Source organism: Alligator sinensis, unplaced genomic scaffold (assembly GCF_000455745.1).
Source record: "Alligator sinensis unplaced genomic scaffold, ASM45574v1 scaffold231_1, whole genome shotgun sequence".
NCBI lineage: Eukaryota > Metazoa > Chordata > Crocodylia > Alligatoridae > Alligator > Alligator sinensis.
The window spans coordinates 1,020,082-1,047,542 of NW_005842003.1; the positions used below are offsets into that span (position 1 = coordinate 1,020,082).

Here is a 27,461-nt window from a genome sequence, read left to right on the forward strand (position 1 = left end):
TTGTTCTTGCTGAACTTTCTTCAATTCATTTCATGCCATTTTTCCAGTTTATCAAGTTCAGTTTGAATCCTAATCCTATATTGCACTGAACTTGGTTTCATCCACAAATTTGCTCAATCCTATCTTCCTATTCATGTAAATATTAAACAATACCAGATCCAGGACCCCATTTGATAACTCCTCCCAATTAGACAAAGAGTCACAGCAGAAGTGTTCACATCACAACCCCTGTCAGGTAATACCTGCAAATTCTGCTAACACTCCAAAATGCAATTTTGCTCTTGCAAATTGATAAACTATAATCAATCATAATGCCTTGTTACCAAGATAGATACAAGCCCTCTTCAGGGCCAGCACTGACAGTACTGTCCACAAACCGCAAAGGGTTTTCAACGGCAAAAAAAGAAGTGATTGCAAATATACGTAAAGAGACGTACTGAGGGCCTCATAATAACTGTCATTTATACCTAGAAAGTTTATAATGATTGAAAGAGCACACAAGCAATCTGGAAGTGCCATATTTGTTAAAACTGGAACAGACACAAATTCTACAGCAAAGATTGAAGAAAACAATGTTGAAATCTTGACCATCAAACTCAATGGAATTACAATCACTTCAGTCTACGAACCACCCAATTTGAGTTTCACCTTTGTAAATGCACCAAAAATCACTCAGAACAAATCAAGCATGATCAGTGGTGACTTTATGAGCCTCAGCATGCATTGGAGCTACAATGAGACCAATAAAGATGGTGAAGTAATGGAAGCTTGGTTGGAAGCATACCAGCTAAGTCTGATACATAACCCAAAGCTACCTAAATCATTCAATAGCAGCCACTGGAAACCCAGACCTTATATTCAACAGCAACACCATCACTGGGCTAAGTAATAAAATAATATTAGATTAGACCCTATCCCACATTCCCAACATTGAGCAATTGGCATTCAGATCAAAGTCACAGTAACACCTGAATAACAGTGCCATTTTACCGACATTTCAACCTTACAAAGGCAAACTGGAAAGGCTTTTCAGAATACCTTGATGCCACAGTCAAAACCATCAAAGTATTGCCTGAAAACTATGGCCAATTCATAAAATCTGTACATAAATCTGCAAAGGAAGAACATCCTGCAGGGCTGTCAAATGAATTGCATCCCATGTCTCACTCTGCAAACCACTGGCCTATACAAAGATTATAGGCAACAGTTTGAACTAGACTGTTTTTCTGTAAATACTGTCACTACAGGTAAGAAGCTTATGTCACCTATCACAGAAGAATGCAGGAAATCCTTGCAGTCCCTGACTCAGTCAACTTATACGAAGCATAATTGTAAAAAGACATGGGAAACAATACGTAAACTAAGCAATGACCTGTGAAAGGGAGGCCAACATCATAATGTCACCATTAACCAAACTGCCCACTAGATGTTTCTCAATAAAAAAAAGCTCCAACATCAAAAACAAACAAAAATACTCAGACTGGAATGGCACCAGTACCCAAAAGACCTGGGTTTTACAAGCCTCTTCTGAACGATGGAACTGTATGCTGGTATTAGCACCCTGAAGACTGGGAAAGCAGCTGGCCTTGATGACATACTTTCTGCACAAATCAAACAAATACCCAGACTCAGGAATGGTTCCTCTGTGTATATAACTCATGCACAGTCACTCCAAAAATCCCAACGATATGGTGACATGATCAGGTACTGGTGCTTCTAAAGCCAGGGAAAGATCCATCTGACCCAAAGAGCTTCAGACCTATCTCTCTGCTATGTAATATATACAAACTATGAATGACTCATACTGAACTGGCTTGGCCCACACCTGGATAAACACGTAATCCCCGAACAAGACTGATTTCACTCTAGAAATTCAACAACAAACCAACTGCTCAGTCTAACTCAACATATTAAATCATGTTTCAAAAGAGGTCAAATCATAGAATCATAGAAAATTAGGGTTGGAAGGGACCACAGGAGGTCATCTAGTCCAATCCCATGCTCAAAGCAGGACCATCCCAGCCAACAATCTGTCTAGCTGGGTCTTTAAAATCTCCAAGGATGAGGAGTCCACAACCTCTCTGAGTAACCTGTTCCAGTGTTTTACTATCCTCCTAGTGAGAAAATTCTTCCTAATATCTAACCTAAACTTCCCTTGCTGCAACTTGAGACCATTGCTCCTTGTTCTGATATCTGCCAGCACTGAGAACAGTCTTGCTCCATCCTATTTCAAACTGCCCTTCAGGTAGTTGAAGGCTGCTATTAAATCCCCCCTCAGTCTTCTCTTCTCTACACTAAATAAGCCCAGATCCCTCAGCTGCTCCTCATAAGTCATGTGCCCCCTCACCATTTCCATTGCCCTCCATTAGACTCTCTCCAAATTGTCCACATCCTTTCTGCAGTGGGGTGGGGATGGGGGGGAAAAATTGAACACAGATGTGGCCTCACTAGTGCTGAATAGAGGGGAAGAATCACTTCCCTTGGCCAACGTACCTTGGCCAACATACCTACTACTCCCCACAGCTTGGTGTCATCTGCAAACTTGCTGAGGGTGCACTATATGCCATCTTCCAGGTTGTTGATGAAGATATAGGACAAAACTGGTTCCAGGACTCACCCCTGGGACACTCCACTTGATACTGACTGCCAACTAGACATCAAGCTTTTGATTACTACTCCCTGAGCCCGATGCTCCAGCTAGTTTTGTATCTACCTTACAGACCATTCATTCAGCCCATAATTTCTTAGCTTGCCTGCAAGAATGTTGTGGGAGATGATATTAAAAGCCTTGCTAAAATCAAGGTATACCACATCCACTGGTCTCCCTGATATCCACAGAGCCAGTCATCTCAACATAGAAGCCAATCAGGTTGGTCAGGCATGACTTACCCTTGTTGAATCCATGTTGATTGTTCCTAATCTTACTTTCTCCTCTAAGTGGTTACAAATGGATTCCTTGAGGATCTGCTCCATGACTTTTCCAGGGACTGAGGTGAGGGTGACTGGCCTATAGGTCCCTGGATCCTCTTTTTTCCCTTTATTAAATATGGGCACTATGTTTGATCTTTTCCAGTCATCTGGGAACTCTTCTGATTGCCACAAGTTTTGAAAGATGATGGCCACCTGCTCTTCAATCACATCAGCCAACTCCCTCAGCACCCTTGAGTGAATCCCATCCGGCCCCATGGACTTGCAATTGCCTAGGTTTTCTAAATAGTTCCTAACTTGTTTTTTCACCACTGTTGGCTGCTCACCTCTGCCTCAAACTGTGCTACCAGATATAGTAGTCTGGGAGCTGACTTTGCCGATAAAGACTTTGGTGGAAAAGACATTGAGTACTTCTGCATCCTCTGTCACTAAGTTGCCTCCCCCATTCAGTAAGGGACCCACACTTTCCCTGATCTCCCTCTTGTTGCTGACATATTTGTAGAAACTCTTCTTGTTCCCCTTAACATCCCTTCCTTGCTGCAACTCCAATTGTACTTTGGCCTTCCTGACTTCATCCCCGAATGCCCAAGCAATACCTTTATACTCCTCCCTAGTTGTTTGTCCAAGTTTCCACTTCTTATAAGCTTCTTGTTTGTGATTTAGTTTACTCAAGATCTCCCCACTAAGCCAAGCTGGTCTCCTGCCATATTTGCTAGACTTCCTGCACATTGGGATGGTTTTCTCCTGCATTTTCAGTAAGGCTTGTTTAAAGTACTTCCAGCTCTCCTAGACTCCTCTCCCCCTCAGACTGGCTTCCCCGGGGATCCTGCCCATGAGTTCCCTGTGAAAGTCAAAGTCTGCTTTTCTGAGTCCATGGTCCTTACTCTGCTGCTCTCCATCCATCATTTACTCAGGATCCTGAACTCAATAATCTCATGGTCACTGCTGCCCAAGTTTCTATCTACTAGTACCTCACCGGAGCCATGTTTGTCAGTGTAACAGCCATCTACGATAAAGTTAACCTCTGTTGACTCCTCCATAAGACTCTGAAAATGATAAAAGATTTATGCCTTACAGAGCCGATACAAACTCTGTTCATAAACATTGTTTTTGTCAATATGGATGGGAAGCAAAGCAAATGGAGGCAAAAAATTGATGGCCTCCCCAAGGAAGGGTACTTGCATTGATGTTATACAACATTTACATAAGTGACTAACCAACCGATCTGGAAACAAAACTTTTCATCTATGCAGATGACCAGTGCACAACAGCCCAAAACAATGGCTTTGACCATGGTGAAAAATTCCTAAGTGGGGTAATAACTGGATTAACCAAATACTACAACAAAAACCAATCATGTGCCAACCCAAGCAAAAACCTTGGAATCACCATCGATCAAACCCTATTATACAAAGAACACATTGTAAAGACAAAAGAAAAGGTGATCACACATAAGAATATCTTACAATCCAAATTATTGTCACCCTAACACTCACCGCCAACTCAAAATGGGGATCTAGCCTCTCAGCCATCCAAACTACTATTTGGCTCTCAGCTTCTCTTCTGCTGAGTATGCATACTTTGTATGGGAGAGATCCACACATGCTAAGCGCCTTGACCCCACTCTGAATGATAGCTGCCAATGTATCCAACAGGAAGCCTACCAGCCAAAACAGTGGGTACCTGCTGGCTGACATCACTCTGCCTGACATCAGAAGGGCAGTGGCCAGCAGGATAAAATGACTGGGACAAACTGAAGATGTGAGACACCCACTGTATAACCATCCCTCTGCACACAAATAACTGAAGTCATACAGGAGTTTCTCACCAGCAGTTAACCTCTTGATGTCACACCCAAGAAGACATGTCTACAGAAGTGAAATGAGAGGCTGAAAAACCTGATAGTGAAAAAAATGGATATTCCAGCAGCCCAGGCTTTACCACCAGGGGCTGAGGAACCATAGCAAAGTTGGCAATGACTCAACCATCCGTGCACTAAAGTTAGATGCTCCAAAGAACTAATGAAGAAGTGGGGCTCCAGCATTGGTTCAACCACCTGTGACTTCAGCACAGAACCTCAGATTATTGCAACACTTAATGCAATGCCCACTGTTTGAAGCCATACATACAATGAAAAATCTCACAAAGTACTGTGGCGGTGGTGCTCGATTGGCTGTGGTAGCAGTTGGGCTGAGGCTCCCCGATGGTGACCCAGAAGCACACCAAGCACATCCAGGGATGCTGACCCCAGGACAAACCCGGCTAAGAGGAACCTGCTGGGCCCAGTAGGAGGGGAAGAATGTGGCAGCAGAATTCAAAACATGTCTGGACATGGTGTGGAAGGGGACCAGAAGTGGAGACAGTGGCTCTGCGGTAGCTGCTTGCTGGAAGGCCTGCCTTGGCAGGGGTGAATGCTGGGAATTGCAGCAGCAAGCAGTTCTCATCAGAACTGGCTTGGAGGGGCTGGATCAATTTCTGGAGAGTTGAGACTGGGCTTCAGCAATGATGACTACTAGAGACAGGCCAGGACAACCTACAGGCAACACACTGTAGTCGTGAGTACTGGGGTTGAACACTGAGGAAAGAAAGCTGAAATTCCCTAGCCTCAGTATACGAATAGCGGGCATGAGAAGGACTTTTAACCTCCTGAGTAGAGGGGGAAATGTACTGGCGCAGAGGATTGCGTAGACCTTCACGAGAGCACCAGGAAGAGACTATTGCAAATTCTGTGAGAAGGCTATGCAAGGGGAAAGAAGATCAGGCTCTCTATTTTTTCATGCAACATCCAAAATGTGGCAGGAGAGAACTTACAGCACTCACACAGACGCCCTATGCAGCAGGCTGACTACACATCAGAGAACGAATATTCACTCTCTGGGCCAGCAGTCATCCGGTCATTGACGAACATGCACGGGAGGTTACAAGTACAATAAATGTGTACAAGCATGCATAACAAAATGTTCAAATAAGGTGTAGAGACACAAGAAGATTTGAGCTATTGATGATTAATCTTTGAGCACAATTATCCAACCAGTTTTGTATCCACTTTACAGTACTTTAGAATGTATTTTCTTAGCTTACTAATAATAACATTATGGCAGACATTCTCAAAAACCTCGCTTAAGCACATCCACTGTTCTCCCCACATCCACCCAAGCCTGTTTCCTTGTCATAGAAAGAAATCAGGTTGGTCAGGCATGACTTGTTCTTGAAGAGTCCATGTCTGGATAGTACTGCACACTTCATTCTCCTCCAAGTACTTAGAAACTACTTGATGACATGTTCCAGTCTTTCCTGGTATTGAAGTCAGACTGATTAATCTGTAATTCCCTGGATTCTCCTTCTCTGCTTTCTTAAAGATGGGTAATATATTTGCTTTTTTCATTTGGGACCTCATTTGACCTCCAAAAGTTCTCAGACATACTAGCCATTGTCTCTAAAATTACCTCAACCAATTCCTTAAGTATTCTAAGATGTATAAATTCTGGCCTTGCTGACTTGAAAACTTTAAGCTTTTCTTAGTCTCTAACCTGTTCTTACATACCTCTACATGGTTTATTTTCTATCCCATCCTTGCTACTAAACTTATTGAATTGTCACTGTTTAACCAAATGCTTAATTTATCTCTGTAACAGCATCCCATCCTGGTCATCATTTACTTCCCCACTAATTTTCATGCCATTTCTAAAATTTACTGGTAAACTTAACAAGAAATTATAGTACTTTACTACTTTGATAAATATGTTGAATAGATCTGAACCAAGATCTGATCCTGAGAGAACCCCCACTACTAATAATTGTACTTATTGATGTCTCCCCATGGCAGTTTGAAATCTATCAGTAAGTTTTCTTAATCAACATGTCAGATGTTACTAAAACAAACGCATTGGAGAAATATAAGTGTATTATATCAACGATATTGCCTTCCTCAAACAAATTAGTAAAGCAACCTGTAAAAACAGGTTTTATTTTACGCAATATGTGGACATATATTAAAAGTTTCTCCTGATGTATTCCAAAACTCTCTAACTATTAACACAGATTATTTTCTAAAGTACGAGGGTTATACACAAAGAAATCTCACACACTCTCATGGAACTTCTTTATGGACTGTATTCCAATTCAAAAATGAATTGTTCCTTGATAAGTGGATTTACAGCCGTGTGTTGTAAAAAGTTCTTTTACACTGCTTATATCAGCTAGTCCCATTTTAATCCATTGCTATTTCTTGTTGAGTTAATTACTAGATGCTGATTGATATCAATTTTGTCCTCTTTAGACACTTGGAGAATTGGGCCAAGGCCAGTTTCATAAAACTGAAGTACCCAAAGGCATTTACAGCTTAGAGTAGGTCAAGTACTTTGCTTATCCCATCTGTCTCTGAAACAGCCATTGCAACCAAGTTGCACTTAGTATCTCTCATAACCAAGCACCTGTACTTAGTATCTCCTGTACTTAGTATTTTTCATAACCAAGCACCTAAAAATAATGTTAAAGCACTAGAAAAACATAATTTTCTGACACTGGCATAGTTTCCCAGCCTATTGTTTTACTTGCATGTTAAATTATGGTAAAACAAGCTCAATGTAAATATAGTATGAAAGGCATTTAATATAGTATGTCTACTTGTTTTAGGTTTTATATAGCTCCCCCTCCACCGTTCTGTTTTGCCTCTTAGTTTGTTGTCTGTTCCTCCTTCACTTCCTTTGCAATGTTAGCTGTGATTTCTCCATTTGTTCTCACATGTACACTACTCATGCTACTCTGTTGCATCAAACCACAAATCTTACCGTCTGAAAACTGACTTCTTCCATGAAACCCAGAATAAGTATTAGTCCTATTTTTTCCTTGGGTTCTTTATTTATATATTTCCTTTACCTTCCATTACTGTACTATATTGTTGTCCTTTGGACAACTATCCATGGCTAAAAGTACTGTGCCATTCTGCATGAGTTGATGGGTACAACCAGAATGATAAATAAGTTGACTTAGTATTACTTAGGCCATGCAAATACATTCTAAAATTTGAAGCAAAGAGGGAAAGATTGGAAATATGACCAAAGTTGGACAATTCAATAGCAGCTGACCCTGAGGAATAGTATATTGAAATTTTTTGTCACTAAGACTAATGTTCCTCTTTCTATCTGAGGTGGTATTAACCTTTCTCCAAGTGCCATATATATTACCAAAGGCAGTCTGAATATCACTTCTTGGTATTCTGGGATTTTTTTCTAATTATAGAAAAAACAGTGTAGTCTCTCAGTCTCATCATATGCCATTTTTGTTTTGGAACTGTAGCACAAAGCTATAAAAAATTGTATGCCAGCTAATGGACCTTTCATATTTCATAATGTATAGTTATAATGTTTCTGCTTCTCCCTGCTACTTTATGTAAAGAAAAATATAGACATGAGGGCCAGGTACAGGCATTACACTTTTACCCATATAAGTGATCAGAAACTGGTTTATACCTGTAATAGAACAGAAGTTTTGCACACAAAACTGGTCTATACGCAATACAGAACAGAAGTTCAGCACACAAAGACTGGTTTAAAATGGTGGAAATCATTCTAAGATTAGTGCCCCTCACCAAAGGGCAAAGTGAATTCTGTTCACTATTGATCTAAATGACACCATTTATAGAAAACTACGCAACTTAGATCGATTCTTCTTTGGGCTTTTTGAATGTCTGTACCTAGCTGAGATGCATTTCCATCACCATTTGGCCTGCAAACTACATTATGTCATTCTTATACTTATGTCCTTATTTGTTTACTACAAATGCTTATTTATGAATAGCATGCTGTCCAAACAATTTTAGATGTACAAATCGATTCAAATATCTTACATCAAAACCAGCAGAACTTAACTTTTTTTTTATTGCCAGTTCCCAAATTTAATTATTTTCTCTTCTACATAACACACTTTTATTCTTCGATACTGGATAATACAGTATGTTTGATTAAATTCAATTGCTCTGAATAAAAAAGTAATTGGCTGCTTTTCTTTTTAAAGCAAATAAAAACAGACAAGTAGTTTCCCAACACAACAATACATGGTGGTGACAAATGCTATTGTAAGTTTTCAATCCATGGTTGGCAAATAAGCATTCTAGTTAATTAGATAGATGTCCTTTGCATATATAAAGAATGGTGGGAGCTACAGTCCATAGTAATCTATGCTGTAACACCACTGAAAACAACTGATTTAAGGGGGGAGGGGGAGGAGGAAATAGCTGCCCCTTTGTGTTTGCAGTTTACTATCACCATTTTTACGTTGCAAAAAAAGTTCATATTTTAATCTTATCAGCATTTTATACACCTGCCATATTAGGTAACTGCATACCTTAGTAAAACACGATTTCATATAGCCACTATTCTATATTAGAACACATAAAACTGGAACACTATAATCTGACAGTGATTTCCTGAAATTAACAACCTGCTTCTGTATTTGTGACCTAAATTAATCACAGCCAAACATTTGTTTCATGACTACATAATCAATGGCTCTTTCCTGCCCCTCTACCATGACAAACACACACTTCTTACAGACCATTTCTGCATTCATTTCTAACTTCCCTTTAGGTTGGCATACTTCTTGTTTGAGCTGGCACTAATCGATCAATACGTTTCTACTTCAGCTGTTCAAGCAGCAACTAACGGGGCAGCCACAACAAACACAATTCTGGCAGTTCCTAATGTGTGCTCTTGCCTGTTATTCAGATGCTATTTGCAAAGACTTTACATGTAGACCACGTAGCTCTTAGAAAGCTCAGAGCTTGGATTTTAAACAAAAAGCTTATTAGGCACAGAATTCCTGCAAATTAAATCATAATAAGTGGTTGCTTAACATGTTCTAGGAAGGCAGAATGTACAGTAACAATTTTTTATACACAGATAGTTATATTTTCTTATAAAAGAACATGGGGATGGTAAACACAATCAGTGAGAAAAAGCATTAGTACCAAAGGCAGTTAGCACTATATCAGTTCTTCCAGTAGAAACAGCAAGCCTGGTTTGTCTTAATTTAATTCTTACAAGTAGAAAACAAAAATGCACACATTGCAATTGGATGCAATTTTCTTAGCATAGTCCCCAGTGAACACATACACAAATGGTACAATAAACTAAGTTATTTGAGTATGTCTGCCCTAGGAATTCAAGGCAAACAAACCTGCTAGTTCAGAAAATGATTTGTATATATTTGGGGTGCAGTTGGTATAGTTGCTTCACATCAATAGTTTTGAGCTTTTTTCTTTTGAATATATGGTGTATTAAAGTCAGACTCTATACCTTTTTCCTTGGAGGAGGAGAGAAGGTTGTTCATTTTCTTTTTAATTTTTTTAATTCTTTCTTTAGTAATTTCATTTTTGGTGTCAAAATGGCAAAAAAAAAAAAAAAATTGGTAACCCTTTACAAAAATAAGGAGAACAAATATCAATTTCACCAATTGGGCAATTTTCCCCTTAAATGACTAGTAATGGTTGTTTAGTTAAATAGTGAAAGGCTGATGTCTGTCTTGTTATAACACATGTTGCTGGGAAAGGTTTCAAGAGTATACGAACAGTAGGTTTTCTGGAAAGACCTCAATTTTGAGTACAGAAAGACTTTTAAATGTATAATTCACAGCAATGCCTATGAACAGTAGCTTAAGAAAACTCTTTTTACGCTGATTTGGAGATGGTGGTTCAAAACCCAGTACATAATTAAGTACATATGATGGATTTTACTGAGTGGTTAATGCATGTAATATTTCCTTTGACAATTCAAATTTAAACTCACTTTAGTTCTTATAAATCTTGCAAAAGTATAATTGACTTAACATTTTCTCCAATACATCTAATACATTACTTTCATTTCTATCTGGATTTTCATACAAATGAAAATTAGGCATGCAGAAATGAATTAGAGCACCTGATAGTCAACACTGAAACATCTAGGAATGACCAGAATACATTTTTTCCATTTGCCATCTGTAATCATATGTGCAGGTATATGATGTCCTAAATTTGTGACTGTTGGTTCATTACTACTAACATAGTTATATTGAGTAAAATTAATTCTACTACTACAAATACTTTGGTCCAATACAATATAGAGAAATCACTATAATAAAATGAACTATGTCTCTTTGTCATTTATACAATATTTTTCTACCTGTCATGAAATTAAGGGAAAATGTGTTCTTTGTAATAGATATATAGGCAGAAAAGTGAGAAAACATAGACTGAAAGCAACTTAGAATTTTGGTATTTTCTAAATGATGAGTCTGATCGGCATCTAGTAAAAGCAATCAGCTCTTCACTGCTTTATGTTACACTTTACTTGTTACACTGACTTAAAATGAATCCTGAGTTTAGAATTATATTTACTTTTATCAGCAAAGATATGAAGTTGTTGACTGCTTATTTTTAAGTTACTATTTACTTGCATACATTGGAATGACTGGAGTTACAGTATATGGCTGCTTGAATAAATATAGAAGACTTAAAATATACAATCATTTTATTTCAGAACATGCAAGAAAATAAATGACTTTCAAAGGAACTTAAGCTCCCCATGACATAGATATTTGAAATATCTTCAAGCTATATGTTGGTCGAGCAAAATATATAATAAAAATACCATTGCTTCTCATACATTTCCTGAACCATCACAGCTATAACAACACTCTAACCTTACTACAATACAGAAGTTTGGGGGAAAAAAAATGATACACTCAAAAGGCAGAGTTAAGGTTATTCAAGCAGCCCTGCTGTTTCAATGCTTTTATATCCCTCTGGGGTTTCATACAGCTTGGAACTGACACACTTACAAAGTTTGGAAATCCACTGTATTTCCTGTATTGAAAAAATATTAAGTTACATTTTTTTCCATTCAATTGCCTATCTGTCTTAAGAATAAATATTGAGTGAAAGGAGGAGGGCCAGATTCTGCTATCTTCAGTGAGACTATGAAATAATTCTACTACAACAATTTTAGTAAGGATAACAGAACCTTGCCTATTAAAAATCACTATTTGGATGTTCTGTTCCGGTTCTCTCCTGAAAACTTTATATAATGAATATTTATCCTTCTGCAACTCTTAGTGCCTTAGGAGGCACAGAAAGCTTTCTGCATTTCTTTTGTATCTTTAAGATCCTTACTATTCACAGTCCGAGCTTGCACTGATAAATATATTAGGAATGATTCCACTTTTATCAAAGTCAATTGGAGTTTAAATTTTTGATTGCAATAATATTTAATCCATTGCTAATGTTCATAATATTTATAAAGTATCTACTCTTTCAAAAAAGTCTACCAGAACAGCAATGAATTCCACATATAGCTTTTATAATAGAAACAGTGGTAGTTCCTAATATAAGGTCTAAATTTATTCTTTTTTTCCCCCCAGGTGTTCCTTTATATTTTGGGAAAGAGGGAAGGAAGATGATAAGTCTTTGCTCTGGCCTTCATAATTCCAGGCATCTCAACCAAATTAATTTTAACATTTCTAGTTTTAGACAAAATTTTTGTATTTTTCTCATCTCCAATTCAATTGTGTTTCTTATATCATCATTACCATAGCAATATTCTTGCAGTGGTGTAGTGAATGATGTGACATAATATGTAAATTTTACTATTCCTCTAACCACCCATCAATAATGCATTTAAATCAATCTGGAAATTTTATTAGTGGAAACAATTTCATGTAAAAAATAAACTGTTCCAGTGTGCTGTGGACTTTTCCCTCCAAATCTACCATACTCAGATTTATGAATTATTAATTCTCTTCTTAATGTAAAAAAACACACCTTATTTTCTTTCTTTCACTCTAGTTATTTCAAACCTTGGGACTTTAATATTTGTTTTAAAGCTTGCAGATTTACATCAGAAATTTTCCCTTTGTTGTAGGTTTATCATTTTCTGTATCTGTCCAACTGGTCCTCATTAAGAGCTTTTAATATCCAAGTTAAAATACATATGTATATTACTTTATCCAGGACAATGAATTCCTTCTAAGAGAAGGGGGATTAGAGGTTTGCCATAGCTGAGTAATGCACATTGCAGTGCAAGTGAGGGAGTGAAGGAAAGTTTGAAGAAAAAAAAATCACCTTTATACTCCATCATTCCTAGTTATTTTGTGTGCATGGCTAGTACCCAGACAGCCTTGTGCTGCCTAATTGCTGCTTAACTGAAACTGCTGACAGCCCCAGGAGCCTGGAACAGCACCCGTGCCCCTACACCTGAAATATCCAACAGTATGACAATGTAAAACAGCTGCATCAAATGGAAGATTCTGGTTAGAACCTACTGATGTGGGTTACTCAAGGGGATTTTCTTAAAAGCTACCTGATAGTTTCAGCAATGAACTCTGTTCTAAGAAAATATTTATGTTTTGGAAATCTTCTTGTGGCCCAAGCTTAAAAATCCACCCTAACTAGAATCCTCTCCCTAAATCCAAACCTAGAAGAGGGATAAGTTTTTTCAAAGAAAAAAAGGGAAACCCACCCCTTCCTTATTGCCTTCAAATATACGAACAGTGATTTTTTAAATCAGATTTCGGCGGTGTTGAGGCCTCTGAGAAAGTGCTCAGGACTCTCAACTATTACTGATTAGGGAAAGTGGCCTTTTGTGTCAAACACCTTCCTTGCACCTAACCTTTTCTTGTCTTGTGAATTGAAGGGCAACGCCTTCTGGCATTATATCCAGTAGACTTTTAAAGAATTTCTATTTGTTTAATACTGAATCTTAGTTTGACTTTAGAGCATACATTACCAAAAACAAAACAAACAAAAAAACAAAAAAAGCTCCACTGGAATCTAATGAGATAACTGCTCTGCAGTGAAACAGTCATGCAAACACCAATCACACTGAGGCAGCTTAAAAGAGTTTCTTGCCACAGTAACTACTGCTGAAATCTGCAATTAAAATGTGCGTACAAATCCAAAGATTAAATAAAATGTCATAAACTTCCCATTAGTTTTGTTTACCATATCAAAAGTTGTTAGGTCCTAGTATATTGATTTAGTAAATAGCTGAATATCAGTGTTCTTGCTTCACTGTCAAAACTGACACAACTTCAATATTTTTAAAGAACTGAAGTATAAATAGTAGTTCATTCTCTTTCTTTGAACATCTACATTAAAATTGCTGATCCAAAATGTAATTCATGAAAATAAAGTGCACAACTATTGTATAAATATTAAGAGCCCTAGTCTGAAAAACCATAACAATGCCCGGACAAAAAAAAAAAATCTAAAAATCAGCAAATATATTTGTTCCTTGTACATGCATCACTCATTAAAATGGAGATTATCAACCACTCTGCAGATACCATGCTAATTTCCATCCCTCTCTTTTCAAAACAGCATCATAATTGCAAGGCAAATTGGCACTTGACTTTACTTTTGATGCTGACTTGGCTTTTCATTGTCCTGATACTAGCGGTATTGATCTTTCTCTACTTCAGTTTCTACATGTAATGCATTTCAACATTAAAGGCAGAACTCTTGACTAACCACTTACTGCCTGTGTTTTGCAGTGCAGGATGCAGTTGCCAGGCTTGGGAATGCATTTATTTCCAGCTGTGATATTAAGAGCCGGGGTAGAAATGTGTAGTTGGTTTCCTGTCCAGTTACACAACCCCCTTTATAAAAAGAAACTATGAAATTACAAAGGGATTTAGACTGTTTTAGATTGTGCCAACTGGTGGGTTGCTGTGTATCTTGGATTGTTATTAAGTTTTTAAGTTCACCTTCACAAATATTATGGCCTTGACTATTATTACCTTGAATATTTCAGAAGAAACTCAATTGATCTTAAATTTTTTTTAATGCAAAATAATGCATTCCTTCATCATTGTTAGGCGTTTATACTTTTAGACTTCCTGATTTTTATTCACCGTTTCTTTCTGAAATATTTGAAGATAATATTATCTTGAGATATTTCTTTTTCTCTGTTTATCCACTAGAGCTTTCTCCTTTTTCTTATGAAACATTCAACTAAATATGTGGGGATTCACAGGAGAGAAAAATTGACACTGTTCATGTCTCTCCATTTATGGGCCTGTTGCTATGCTGTACCAAAGAACTTCCCAAACATAATACTGGAAGTATACAGATCACTCATAGTTCTTCCCCTATAAACTAGAAAACTAAAATGATTTTAATTACTCACCTGACCTGCCATTCTTTCCTATTGGATAGCTTATCTTTCTCTGGTGTTTCTAAGAACAATACTAACAATTAACGATCTTGGTTATTAGTTTCTACAGAATGAATTACATATGTTTGTAGAGGACATCATAAAACATACTTTGGCACAGGAAAATCTAGTTTCTCTTTCCAACCTTAAAAATAAATGGTTAGCTATAGGGACAAAACAAAACTTAAGGAAGCCTAGTTTCATGTATTTTTATTAATAATCTTTTTTGCAAATCACTGTGTGCATCTCTTTCCAGTTGCCACTTCCATGAAAATGTCTGGTGAGATCTTGTTACAATTCTCTCATTACAAATAGAAAGCAGGCTAGTGAAACACTCTTTTTAGTCTAGGGACTTGCTCTTAAAAAACAATTCTGTTTTTTTTTGGGGGGGGTTGATGATAATAAAGTGAAATAAATAAAGGACAGCTGCAAATTCTGCTCTCCCACAAAGTTTCAATAAGCACTTTTTGAAGAGGAAAGTAAGACAAGAATCAAGATGTCACTACTGTCTGCTAATCAAGCAGGTTCAATTCTTCTTTCAGCTGCCTACTTGAAAACTAACTTGCATCTTCTGCCGCTGTTAGTTTGGGCCCTTCTCACTTATCTCGTTTATCTCTTTTCAGCATAGAGGTGTGCAGATCCGTTTTAATTGTTAGGAGCATTTCTTTTCTTTTTTTCTTGTAGCAGTTAAATACTTTTTTGTCATTTTAAATAAGGAATATCCTTTTCAAAAGTATCTTTGGGCATTAATGCTGCTAGAAGTCTTTAAAATAGAAGTTGAATCACAAGGTTTTAGTTTTGGTGTTTGTTCTTTTTTTCCCCCGACACCTGTATTTCAATCAGATAAGGCAGCCCAATTTGAAAAAAGCTTATGCATTAGTAACTGAAGAAAACTGCTTCTATCCCCCTTGCCTCCAACCTACCCCTTCTCTGAAAGTTCTTAAAAACAGTATTTTCTAAACTTAGTATGAAAATATAAAAGTTTTAATGAGTTTTGCTCCACAGCTTTTGAATATAATGAGAATTATAGGACTATATACATATCACCATCTGAGAAAATAAGTAAGTAGTTGCATTCAACAAATAAGCCATCATTTTTTTCCCAGAGTATTAATTTTGTGTAACATATTTTAAGATATTCTTTAAGTAGTAATTTGGCTAAACTCTAGGTTAACTGTGATGAATTTGCTTTAAGTGCAGAGGTCCCCCAGAAAGCTACTTCATCACTTAACTATTCATACAGCACTGATTTTGGTGGCAGATTCAAGTCAACTCCCAGCTCCCAGCATTCCAGATGCTTTATACTTCCCCCACAAATCCTCCCCTTGCCCCTCACAGGGTGGGCAGATTAGCCTTGACCCAAGCTGTCTACTCTAGTAGAGCAGGGAGGCATGCTTTAGCACCCTCTAGCTTCTGGCTGGGCCACTACAGGCATGTAGCAGCATTTCTGGAATCAAAAGTGAAAGTCTGTTCACTTGTTTATTGGTTCAATTTATGCACTTTTGACTAACTTGAAAATATTGAATCAATTCAGCCTCAGGCTTTTTGATGGTCTGTACTTAGCCAAAGTGTGTGATAGTATGATATGATTGTATTATATTTTACATTTGATTGTTTTGTAGTCCACTTTTCCGTTATACATTTTGATATTAAACTTTTAATTTTAATATGTTGATAATGTAATCATTTTGAAGCATAATTCATACTATGACTTTTTTTTTAATATTGCCTTCATATTAATGATTAATAAGCAGACACTATACTCAAGAAGATAGTTTAAGTGTTCTCAATTGCATAATAATAGCAGGAGTCTTAAATTGTGTTCCTCAACATCGAAAGTCTGTTGCAAAGATGTGAAAAATAATCCTGAATTCCAATGCAATGGTATCATGTAAAAACCTAAATAATATGGATAGAAATAAAAGCTCTGTCAACACTGAAGTAAGCATGACATCATATCAATCAGAGTTAGGTAGGACAGATAAAATTCAAGCCTCTGCTTTCCTTCCTTTGTCTTGAACAGGAATCATAGCCTCAGTCACTCAAAAAACATTTCTGGCTTGTCCTAAAGATCCCAATTAGTAGTTCATAAGACTATCAAACTGATAATGGAGGCTTTTTCTTTCTAGCTTCAGTTTTTGGTTTAAAGAGACAGGCAGCAAAATTACAATAAACTTTTAAAGATCATTCCAGATCATTCTTCAGCAAAGTTTGCATTATATCTTGACATGGAATGTCTGTTCATTTAGCATAGGGAATATAAACTGAGTCTTAAACTCAAACTGAAAGTCAGCTCGGAGAGAGATCACTGAGATACTTCAAGAACAGAGAATGGGCAGCTCAGAGATCAGTCATGGGGTCATAACTCCATTACAACTGTGACAGGGCCATATAATAATACAGAAGGATGAAACAGATGGGGTTGGAAGTGGCTCACTCAGCCTCAACCTGAATTCAATAAGAAACCACTTATGTGGTGCCTATCTTCAGGAAAGGGAGGAAAGTGGATCCGGCTAACTATAGGCTCATCAGCCTGACTTCTATCCCGGGGAAGATCTTAGAAAAGTTTATTAAAGAGGCCATCCTTAATGGACTGGCCGACGTCAACATCTTAAGGGATAGCCAGCACGGGTTTGTTGCGGGTAGGTCTTGCTTGACCAATCTCATTTCCTTCTACGACCAGGTGACCTATCACCTGGACAAGGGAGAAGAGATTGATGTCATATATCTTGACTTCAAAAAAGCCTTCGATCTGGTGTCCCATGATCGCCTCTTGGAGAAACTGGCCAATTGTCGCCTTGGGTCCTCCACGATCCACTGGCTGGAAAATTGGCTCCGGGGTCGGACCCAGAGGGTAGTAATTGATGGAAGTCACTCATCATGGTGTCCTGTGACCAGTGGGGTCCCCCAAGGTTCTGTCCTTGGACCCATACTGTTCAACATCTTCATTAATGATGTGGACACTGGAGTCAGAAGCAGACTGGCCAAGTTCGCCGATGACACCAAATTTTGGGACAAAGCATCCACACCAGAAGACAGGCGGGTGATCCAGGCTGACCTGGACAGGCTCAGCAAGTGGGCGGACGAGAATCTGATGGTGTTCAACGCCAATAAATGCAAGGTTCTCCACCTTGGGGAAAAAAACCCGCAGCATCCTTATAGGCTTGGCAGTGCTATGTTGGCTAGCACTATGGAAGAAAGAGACTTGGGGGTCATCATTGACCACAAGATGAACATGAGCCTGCAATGCGATGCGGCGGCTAGTAAAGCGACCAAAACGCTGGCTTGCATCCATAGATGCTTCTCAAGCAAATCCAGGGACGTCATTCTCCCCTTGTACTCGGCCTTAGTGAGGCCGCAGCTGGAGTACTGTGTCCAGTTTTGGGCTCCACAATTCAAAAAGGATGTGGAGAAGCTTGAGAGAGTCCAGAGAAGAGCCACGCGCATGATCAGAGGTCAGGGAAGCAGACCCTACGATGACAGGCTGAGAGCCCTGGGGCTCTTTAGCCTGAAAAAGCACAGGCTCAGGAGTGATCTGATGGCCACCTACAAGTTTATCAGGGGTGACCACCAGCATCTGGGGGAACGTTTGTTCACCAGAGCGCCCCAAGGGATGACGAGGTCGAATGGTCACAAACTACTTCAAGATCGTTTCAGGCTGGACATAAGGAAGAACTTCTTTACTGTCCGAGCCCCCAAGGTCTGGAACAGCCTGCCACCGGAGGTGGTTCAAGCGCCTTCATTGAACACCTTCAAGATGAAACTGGATGCTTATCTTGCTGGGATCCTATGACCCCAGCTGACTTCCTGCCCTTTGGGCAGGGGGCTGGACTCGATGATCTTCTGAGGTCCCTTCCAGCCCTAATGTCTATGAAATCTATGAAAAACCACGCATAGACCTTTTGTCAGGGTTTTGACCTTTCCCAAGGCAGAATAGATATCAAGTGTATTTGTCCATAACAGTAATGATTCCACTAAAATATAACCAAGGTAAAAACTGGACCTGATGTCTGCCATTTGAAAAACAAGGGAAGATAATCTATTTCAAAATAAGAAAGGCTATATGGACTCAATCATTTGTCAAATTTAATTTGACACTAAGCTTAAATTAAATAATTAAGTGATAAAATAAAAATCCTAAAAAAAGGTTTTGTTAGAGTAGCAATGAACACTACTTAGTGAAGGGACACTTGGAGGAGCTGGATGTGTTTAAGTCAGCAGGCCTGGATGATCTTCATCCAAGGGTGCTGAAGGAACTGGCCAGTGTCATAGCAGAGCCACTGGCATGGCTGTTTGAGCACTCTTGGTGCTCAGGTCCAGGACCTCAGTGACTTGGATGAGGGTGTGGAAAGCACTCTGTTCAAACTCGCTGATGATACCAAATTATGGGATAAAGTTAACATGCTAGAGGGTAGGGAATGAATCCAGGTGGATCTGGACAGGTTGGAAAAGTGGCTGGAACAGAATAAGATGCAGTTCAACAAGGATAAGTGCAAGGTGCTGCACCTAGGGGGAAGGAATCACCAGCATGCTTACAGGTTATGGGAGGAACTTCTCCACAGCACAACCATGGAAAAAGGATCTCAGGATCATTTTTGACACCAAGATGAACATGAATCATCAATATGACAAAGCGATCAGTAAAGCTAACTGCACTTTATCGTATATTAGCAGGTGCATGACAAACAGGTCCAGGGAGGTGATACTTCCCTTTCATGTGGCACTGGTCAGGCTGCAGTTGGAGTACTGCATCCAGTTTTGGGTGCCACAATTGAAGAGGGATGTGGACAACCTCGAGAGACTTCAGAGGAGGGCCACTCGTATGGTTATGGGCATGAATGATGTGTGCCCTCAGCACCTGGGGGGGCACGGCAGTGGTAAGTGGGAAGCTCCTTCAGATGCCGCCAAAGCTGTCAGCAGTGGGGGGGGGGGAGGGTGTGGCAAGCACTGACCAGGGGTCAATGACCACCCACAGATGCCACTGGCAGCATTGGTGGCAGCCAGCGATGATCACTGACTGCCCACAGATGCCACCAGCGGTGTTGCTAGTGGGGGAGAGGGTGGCAAGTGGTGACCACCTGCAGGCATGACCAACAGTGTCGGTGGCACCTTTTCATAGGTTGTGCACAGCCATGCTCAGGGGGTGCACGTGCACTTGTGTGCACCCCCTACATGTCACCAGTGGGTAGAGGCCTGCAGGCAAAGCCCTACAAGGAACGATTGAGGGTCCTGGATCTCTTCAGCCTCTGCAAGAGAAGGCTGAGAGGCAATCTTGTGGGTGTCTACAAATTCATCAGAGGGAGGGCAACAAGGAATAGGAGACGTTCTGTTTACCAGGGCACTCTTTGGAGTAACTACATGTCACCAGTGGGTAGAGGCCTGCAGGCAAAGCCCTACAAGGAACGATTGAGGGTCCTGGATCTCTTCAGCCTCTGCAAGAGAAGGCTGAGAGGCAATCTTGTGGGTGTCTACAAATTCATCAGAGGGAGGGCAACAAGGAATAGGAGACGTTCTGTTTACCAGGGCACTCTTTGGAGTAACTAGGAACAATGGCCCCAAACTGATGGAGACCAGATTTAGGTTGGACATCAGGAAGAACTTTTTTTACAGTAAGGGTTGCCAGAATCTGGAATGGGCTTCCAAGGGAGGCGATGCTCTCCTCTACCTTGGGGGTCTTTAAGAGGAGGCTAGATATGCACCTGGCTGAGGTCATCTGACCCCAGCATTCTTTCCTGCCCAGGGCTAGGGGTCTGACTCCTTGATGTGCTGAGGTCCCTTCTGACCCAAACATCTATGAATCTATGAATCTACTGTATTCCTGTTCAATGCCTATTCCAATCAAAATGAATTTCAGACAAGGACCAATGAAAGGACTGGGTTGGTGTTCCGGTTGCTGCCTTATATGTTCCAACAATTAGGCAGAATTAATTTTTTTATCACTTTTGGAAACTGTGTTGATTTTTCATATCAAATTGTTATTTATAGCTTGTACTCACAAAAGCTTTATTGTGATTCTGAAAGTTCTGCCTTAAAGATGTTGAATGTGAAAGCCGATGTGCCAAATAATAAACTTTATCTGACAGCAGTCTCCTCTTGCAAGTTGGGTGGTTTATTTGACAGAATGTTATGTAGCATGGCTCCAATGGAGTAAGCTACTAAATAAAGATATTTTCTATTCTGACCTGGGCATTGCATGTAGAAAGCATATCCTCGATCTCATGTCTACTTTTTTCTTATTATAGAGGCTTAGGATTGTGATTAGGATGTGTCATAAGGTACTATATTAATTAAAAAATCAAGCTGGAGGAAAAAAAAAGATGTACGTCTTCTAGGTAAGAATAAACTCCTGTTAGGATAGTTGGACAAATGCATGAAGTCTATGTTAATTAAAATAAAATGTTCCTACTCTGCACACAACAGACCTTAATATTGATTTCTGTCCTACTGTTCATTCATAAAAATGAAGAAAACAATGATAAAGATCTAATAAGGGTCTGACAAATAATGGTTATACTGTGCTCAAAGTAGGTTATTGCATTATTCTTTTTTCATCTGTTTTTCTTTTGCAATCCTGTTTTACCCTTCTACTCTCACAGATTGTTTGTCCCTTCTTTCCTCTCTTCTTCACTAATACTATTACATGGGACTCTTCAGCCTGGAAAAGCGCAGGCTCAGGGGTGATCTGGTGGCCACCTATAAGCTTATCAGGGGTGCTCACCAGGATCTGGGGGAACGTTCGTTCACCAGAGCTCCCCAAGGGGTCACAAAGTCGAAAGGTCACAAACTCCTCCATGACCGTTTCAGGCTGGACACAAGGAAGAACTTTTTTTACTGTCCAAGCCCCCAAGATTTGGAATAGACTGCCGCCAGAGGTGGTTCAAGCACCTACTTTGAATGCCTTTAAGAGACATTTAAATGTCTATCTTGCTGGAATCCTATGACCCCTGCTGACTTCCTGCCTTTGGGCAGGGGGCTGGACTCGATGATCTGTAGAGGTCCCTTCCAGCCCTAATGTCTATGAATCTATGAATCTACTAGTAAAGCCAAGACTACAAACCAGCATTCAAACAGTAAATAAGGAAACACTTTTTCCTCCTCCCAGTAATCTGGCTAGGAACCTAGTATTAAAATATTTTTTTCATTACAAAAGAAAACATGTTTGGAAAATAAGCTAAGTAATGCATTATATCTTTTCTATTGATTTTCCTCCCATATATTTATGGTCATGCAGCTCCTTTCAAGGGTGGTAACCTACATTTTTGCTGGTGGGTCACAACCCATTTGGAGGCTTAGGATAAGTGCTTGCAGGCGTCAGTGTAATATAATGAAACTCTATATCCATAACAACTCTTGTGAGAAAAGCACCCTGGAACGATGTACAAAACCAAAAAAGAATAAAAAAAGAAAAGGTTAAAAGGTTAAGTAAAGTAATATTAACACATATGAACTTACCTATGGGAAGAAATAGTTTTCTATGAAATTTATGTTTACTTTAATTAATGGTGTCAGATCTGAAAAATGGTATTAACTGGTAAGGGTCACTTAGATGTACAAAAAAACTGAGATTCTGACCCAGACACACATAATTCCACTCTCATTGACTTTGATACAAATCTGGGATGCACCACTGGACTCAATGAAGTTGCACCATTGTAAAACCATTGTAGGAAGTTAAATCAAGCTCACTGCTTTCCTAAGGCTGCTGAAAGATGTTCAGCTAAAGATACTATCAGATCTGATATGTGATCTCAACAATTGCTTCTCCCACCATGCCCTATGTGCGCAGCAGGAAGCATGATTGCCGGAATAGGGGCAGATCCCAACTGCAGTCTATTGCCTGTGTCAGGAGAGCTGGGATCTTGACCCCAGGCTTCCCCTGCACTGGCAAAGAGCAGATCAAGTGTTTGTTTTCCACACAGCTGAGAGCACCAGTCAGTCAATTGGTGCTCACAGATGGGGGAGTGCATGGGCCTTCTTGTTCCAGTGCCCTCTGGTGGGTGGGAGTGCTGGTCAACAGATTGGTGCTCCCAGCCACAGAAGTGCACCACTGCTCTTCAAAGTTCCAGTGCACTCCCAAGGCAGGGAGCACCGAATGGCTGATTGACGTTGATCACATTTAATTTAAGGTGCAATAAGAACCTCCAGTGGAGGCCTCTCAATATCTGACACTCCATCTTCCCAGTTATGTGGCTCCTCAAATGCAATGCAAATACCATTCAAGGAATTTCTGTAAGCAAGGTGCAGTGCCATATTGATTTTTTTTCCATATAAAAGTGGGGATACAATGATATAAACAATCATCTCTTAATACTCTCCTGTCTTTGAACTGTTCTCCTTATTGTATTCATTATTGTACACATACTGTAATCAGTAATTTAAAGACTTTTACACAAGAGCATTTCAACTATTGCTACTCTTTCAGTAATTGAACATGACATGTCAATATGTTGTTTTATACTGTTCCCAGTACCCGGTGTATACTACTAAGAAACATATAACATGTTGCATCTAATTAAAGTTATTTTTTCTCTCAGATTTAATCTAAAAAAAACAAACAAAAAGTTATGGGAGGTTGTATACGTAACAAAGCTTTTTCTAGTATTAGATATCTATTTATCTCTCTAAGAACTGGAGTCATGTCTAACCCCATGTCTTCTAGTAGTAAGCACAAAGCTCTGATATGGTTATTTATCTACCTTATAAAAGTTAATGTTTTTAGGCAGGGAGAAGTGGCACTGCTGTTATAATGTTGTGAAAAAGGCGGGGGGGAATGAGTCAGCTATTTCATACTTATTTTTTGTGATAATTACTAAATCAAATTACTTCTGATAAGCATCTTTCAAGTGAATAAGTTCTTTCCTGTTTTAAAATATGATATGTTCACTTCACCCTACATTGTATTGCAGAAGATAATGTATTGTAAAATGCAATGATAAATCAACATACCTTATAACTTGCTTTAAATATATATTTTCTTAGAAAACCTGGCATTGGTATTTCCCTGCATTGGTATTTGGTATTGGCATTGGTATTTCCCTGCAATTGGTATTTCCCTGGGGAAACAAATGTCCGTGCTTGTCTGGAGGCACCCAGAATGATTTAACACTTCAGGGACTGCCAGATTCTGGAATAGTTGGCAGGATTGTATGCAAGTGGTTGGGAGATAGGAAGCAGGCAGTGACCCTACTCTGAGGCTCAGAACCCAACATCCAGTTGACTTGCAACGGTGCACAAGCTGAACGATCCTGAGCAATGGAATTTTGATGGGTTAACCTTTGTGTAGAGAAGGAGAAGTAGAAACCAATTCCCTCCATCGGAAGTATTTCATCAAACTGAAAAGACATCTCACAAGAAAAATATCAGGGCAGAATCTAGAATGTTCACTGTTTATCAAAATGTATAACCCTATTTGTCAGGAAATGTTAAAATGAATGTGGTTATTTAGTCATATTATTAAGACAATCTAACATTATTAGATTATCAAATGACCCTGAGATTGCTAACAGTAATTTGTCTCATCTTGGAAAATGAAAATTACATAGTGAACTTTTCTCATGTTTCTGGTTAATTTCCATAGTTTCAAAAATTTCAGAACATAGTGGTTCTATAAACATTTATAGCCACTGGAACATGAATAAATGGTGGAGGAAACATTTCTATTGGTTTTAGGTGCTGAGGAACCTTCATTTTACAGAACAGGTATTGAATTGATATTGCTCCTTTAATTGCTTTCCATCAAATCTTCTTTTTCTACTAAGTCAATGGGACTATTCATATTCTTAAAGTGATTTACCTACAAAGTTCCTTGTTGGGAAAGGAACATAGTAAGGTTCAGATCCTCTGCTCATTCCAGCAGTACAGATTGTTATGCTTCTGTCAGCTGCTTATCCCTCCAACGGGGGCAAATCTGTAAGGGGCAGGGAATCATAGTCTTGGTTCTTACAGATGTAAGCACCCCTTTAGCACCGTTTTTCCCAACCTGCAGCATAGGGAAGGACCTGGTAGAATAGGGTGTGGTCGCACTCTGCTTTAACCCTGTTGTAATAGCTTTTGGGGATTAAATGCAAGTGAGAACATCACCTGTGGTTGCTATCATTTATTCTAAGAGCCATCTCAGTCCAAGAAATGTGGGTGAAGGGGAGAATGAAGCGGATGGGAGGGATCTGAGGATAAGGCTTGCAAAAAAGCTGTCTTTGTCCAAGGTCTACAGAGCACAGCTCATCTGCAGATCAAAACTGGATCCCTGGACAGGAAAGGAAAATAATAAAATGTGTTGATGCTTATTTTGTTTTAGCATGTAATACATTAATTCAGAGCTCAGTTGTAAAATTCTATAAAAGTCCTGTAGTACATAAACAACACAGGTCACCTTGTTCCAAAATACTAATGAAGTTACATAATTTCTAGAAGCCAGCAAACTGCCTGCCTCTTAGACTCTTATCTTGACACATTTCTACCCTATTGTGATTTTGTTTCCAGCAAGGCTGCTGTCCCTCTTGTTTAGGGAAATGTGTCTGTAATGTCTTGATCCAAGCATTTCATATTCAACAGATGGTAGTGTTGGCTGTACATTCACTCTGGTTTCTATGAGCATATCTGAGTGCTTAATATCTCTCTCTGCCAATCACCTAGTCGCCAAATGAATCTTGATTAAATGAGTTTGTTTTTCTTTGTGTTCCCTATCATTTTTTGTGAATGCTGAAGAATTCAGACCTTGTTCTGACAGTTGGTGAATCATGCAGACATGAAGGAAGCCTATTAATTATTTAATCATCAATAAATGCTATATAAAGCTGGAGAGAATGGAGACCTAGACTTATACAGAAGTAAAAGTTGCAGACTTATTCCCAGAAAATATCCAAGTGCTTGAACTGCTATAGGCTGTGGAATTGGCATTTAAACCAACTGACCTTTACACCCCTCAAATCAAGCGGGCCATGGAAGCCATTTTATCTCCTTTCTGCAGTTCTGGGCCACAGAAATGAATAATGCCACAGGCTTTCTATAACAATGTTTTCAATAACATTATTTTTTTTCCTTTTCATTCAACAAGCTAATATACGGCTGGAGATCCCCTGGCCTCCCCCCCCCCCCCCCCACCCACCCGGAGCCCCTGGCCCAACATGGACGACCAGCCAGCCTGTAATTAAAACAAAACAAATACTGTACAGTTTTGATCTGAACTGGATTAACTAATAGAATGCCTTCTTACTGCCAGCCACATTCAGGAGTCTTTAAGGTGGAAACGTACTCTGCCTTCTACATGTTTCTATCTGTCAAACTTCATCATTTGTTTTCTGTACTGATTGCATTGATTACTGACAACTTTTGGGTTTTATTAAAGGAAACTTGTTTGAGGATTTCAGTGCATACTCGATAGGTTCAAACTGGTTTATCACCCCTGCATGTGAATACTGAAGTTGAGGCAAAAGCACCATCTGTCTGCATGTTATGGAAAGGAACAGAAGAAGGATAGGATCACACATACTCTTTTGGGTACTGACTACCCCTTAGTTTTGCTTTATACAAAGATAGAATAGTGGGACCTCAGTCTAAGGTTGGACCCAAAAGCTCTTCTGCAATAACAACTATTAAGTGCCATGGGACATTGTAGTTAAGACTAAACTTAATTAGTCATCATTACAAAGCGATAATTAGCATTATTTGTATTGCTGGAGCACCTAGGAACCCTTGTCACAAATCTACTATCTGTTGTCTTGGGAGCTAAATAAGAAATAATCGACAAAGGGTTTATACTCTCAATAGAACTTTGCACTTTAAGGTTTGATGCTGCACATTATTTTACTAGGAAGATGCTCCCTTCTAAAATTAGGACAATGAAACACAGTGGTCATAGGCTGTCATAGGTTGCATACACACATTCAAATCATCCAAGACAGCTCTTCCAGGTTTGTTTTCCTGAGAGAAATCTGACCTATACAGAAATTCAAACAGAGAAGCAAACAGTCTGCAGTGTGGATTCTGGGCACCCAAGGGTCCCTAGAGCACACCACCCAGAGAGCTTTGCATGCTTTTTTTTTTTTTTTAAGTGAATGTAGGCAGGAATCATCAGCACCAGGAAAGGTGGGGGCAGGTCTGTGCCATGCACAGAGTAGTCCTCCAGCCTTTCCCCTTCCCTGTGTTGTGCTGGAGCCCAGCTAAGGCTTGGCAGGGCATACGCTTTTAGTATTTCCTGCATGCAAATGCAGCAGTGTGACTCAGGCAGGGAACAAGTCAGCAGCAAAACTTGCCCCCTAACACTTCAGCGTGGGTCTTTTTTTGGGGGGAGGGGGAGACGGGGGGATATTCTGCTCTGTGCTTGGCTAAGACTGACACATGCTCTCT

At 39.4% G+C, this 27,461-nt stretch overlaps 1 protein-coding gene across 5 annotated transcripts in view; it reads right to left on the reverse strand.

The window, feature by feature from the left end:
- Positions 1-27,461, reverse strand: part of PCDH7 (protocadherin 7) — a 401,051-nt gene that overhangs the window by 31,586 nt on the left and 342,004 nt on the right. Inside the window, exon 3 of one of the 5 annotated variants that reach the window (XM_025201800.1) lies at positions 25,307-25,359. The exons of the other annotated variants lie outside the window; for them this stretch is intronic. Within the exon in view, the coding sequence (XP_025057585.1) occupies positions 25,346-25,359 (14 nt within the window). The 3' untranslated portion in view covers positions 25,307-25,345. Of the gene's footprint in view, positions 1-25,306; positions 25,360-27,461 lie in introns of those variants that run through there. 5 annotated transcript variants of the gene reach the window in all.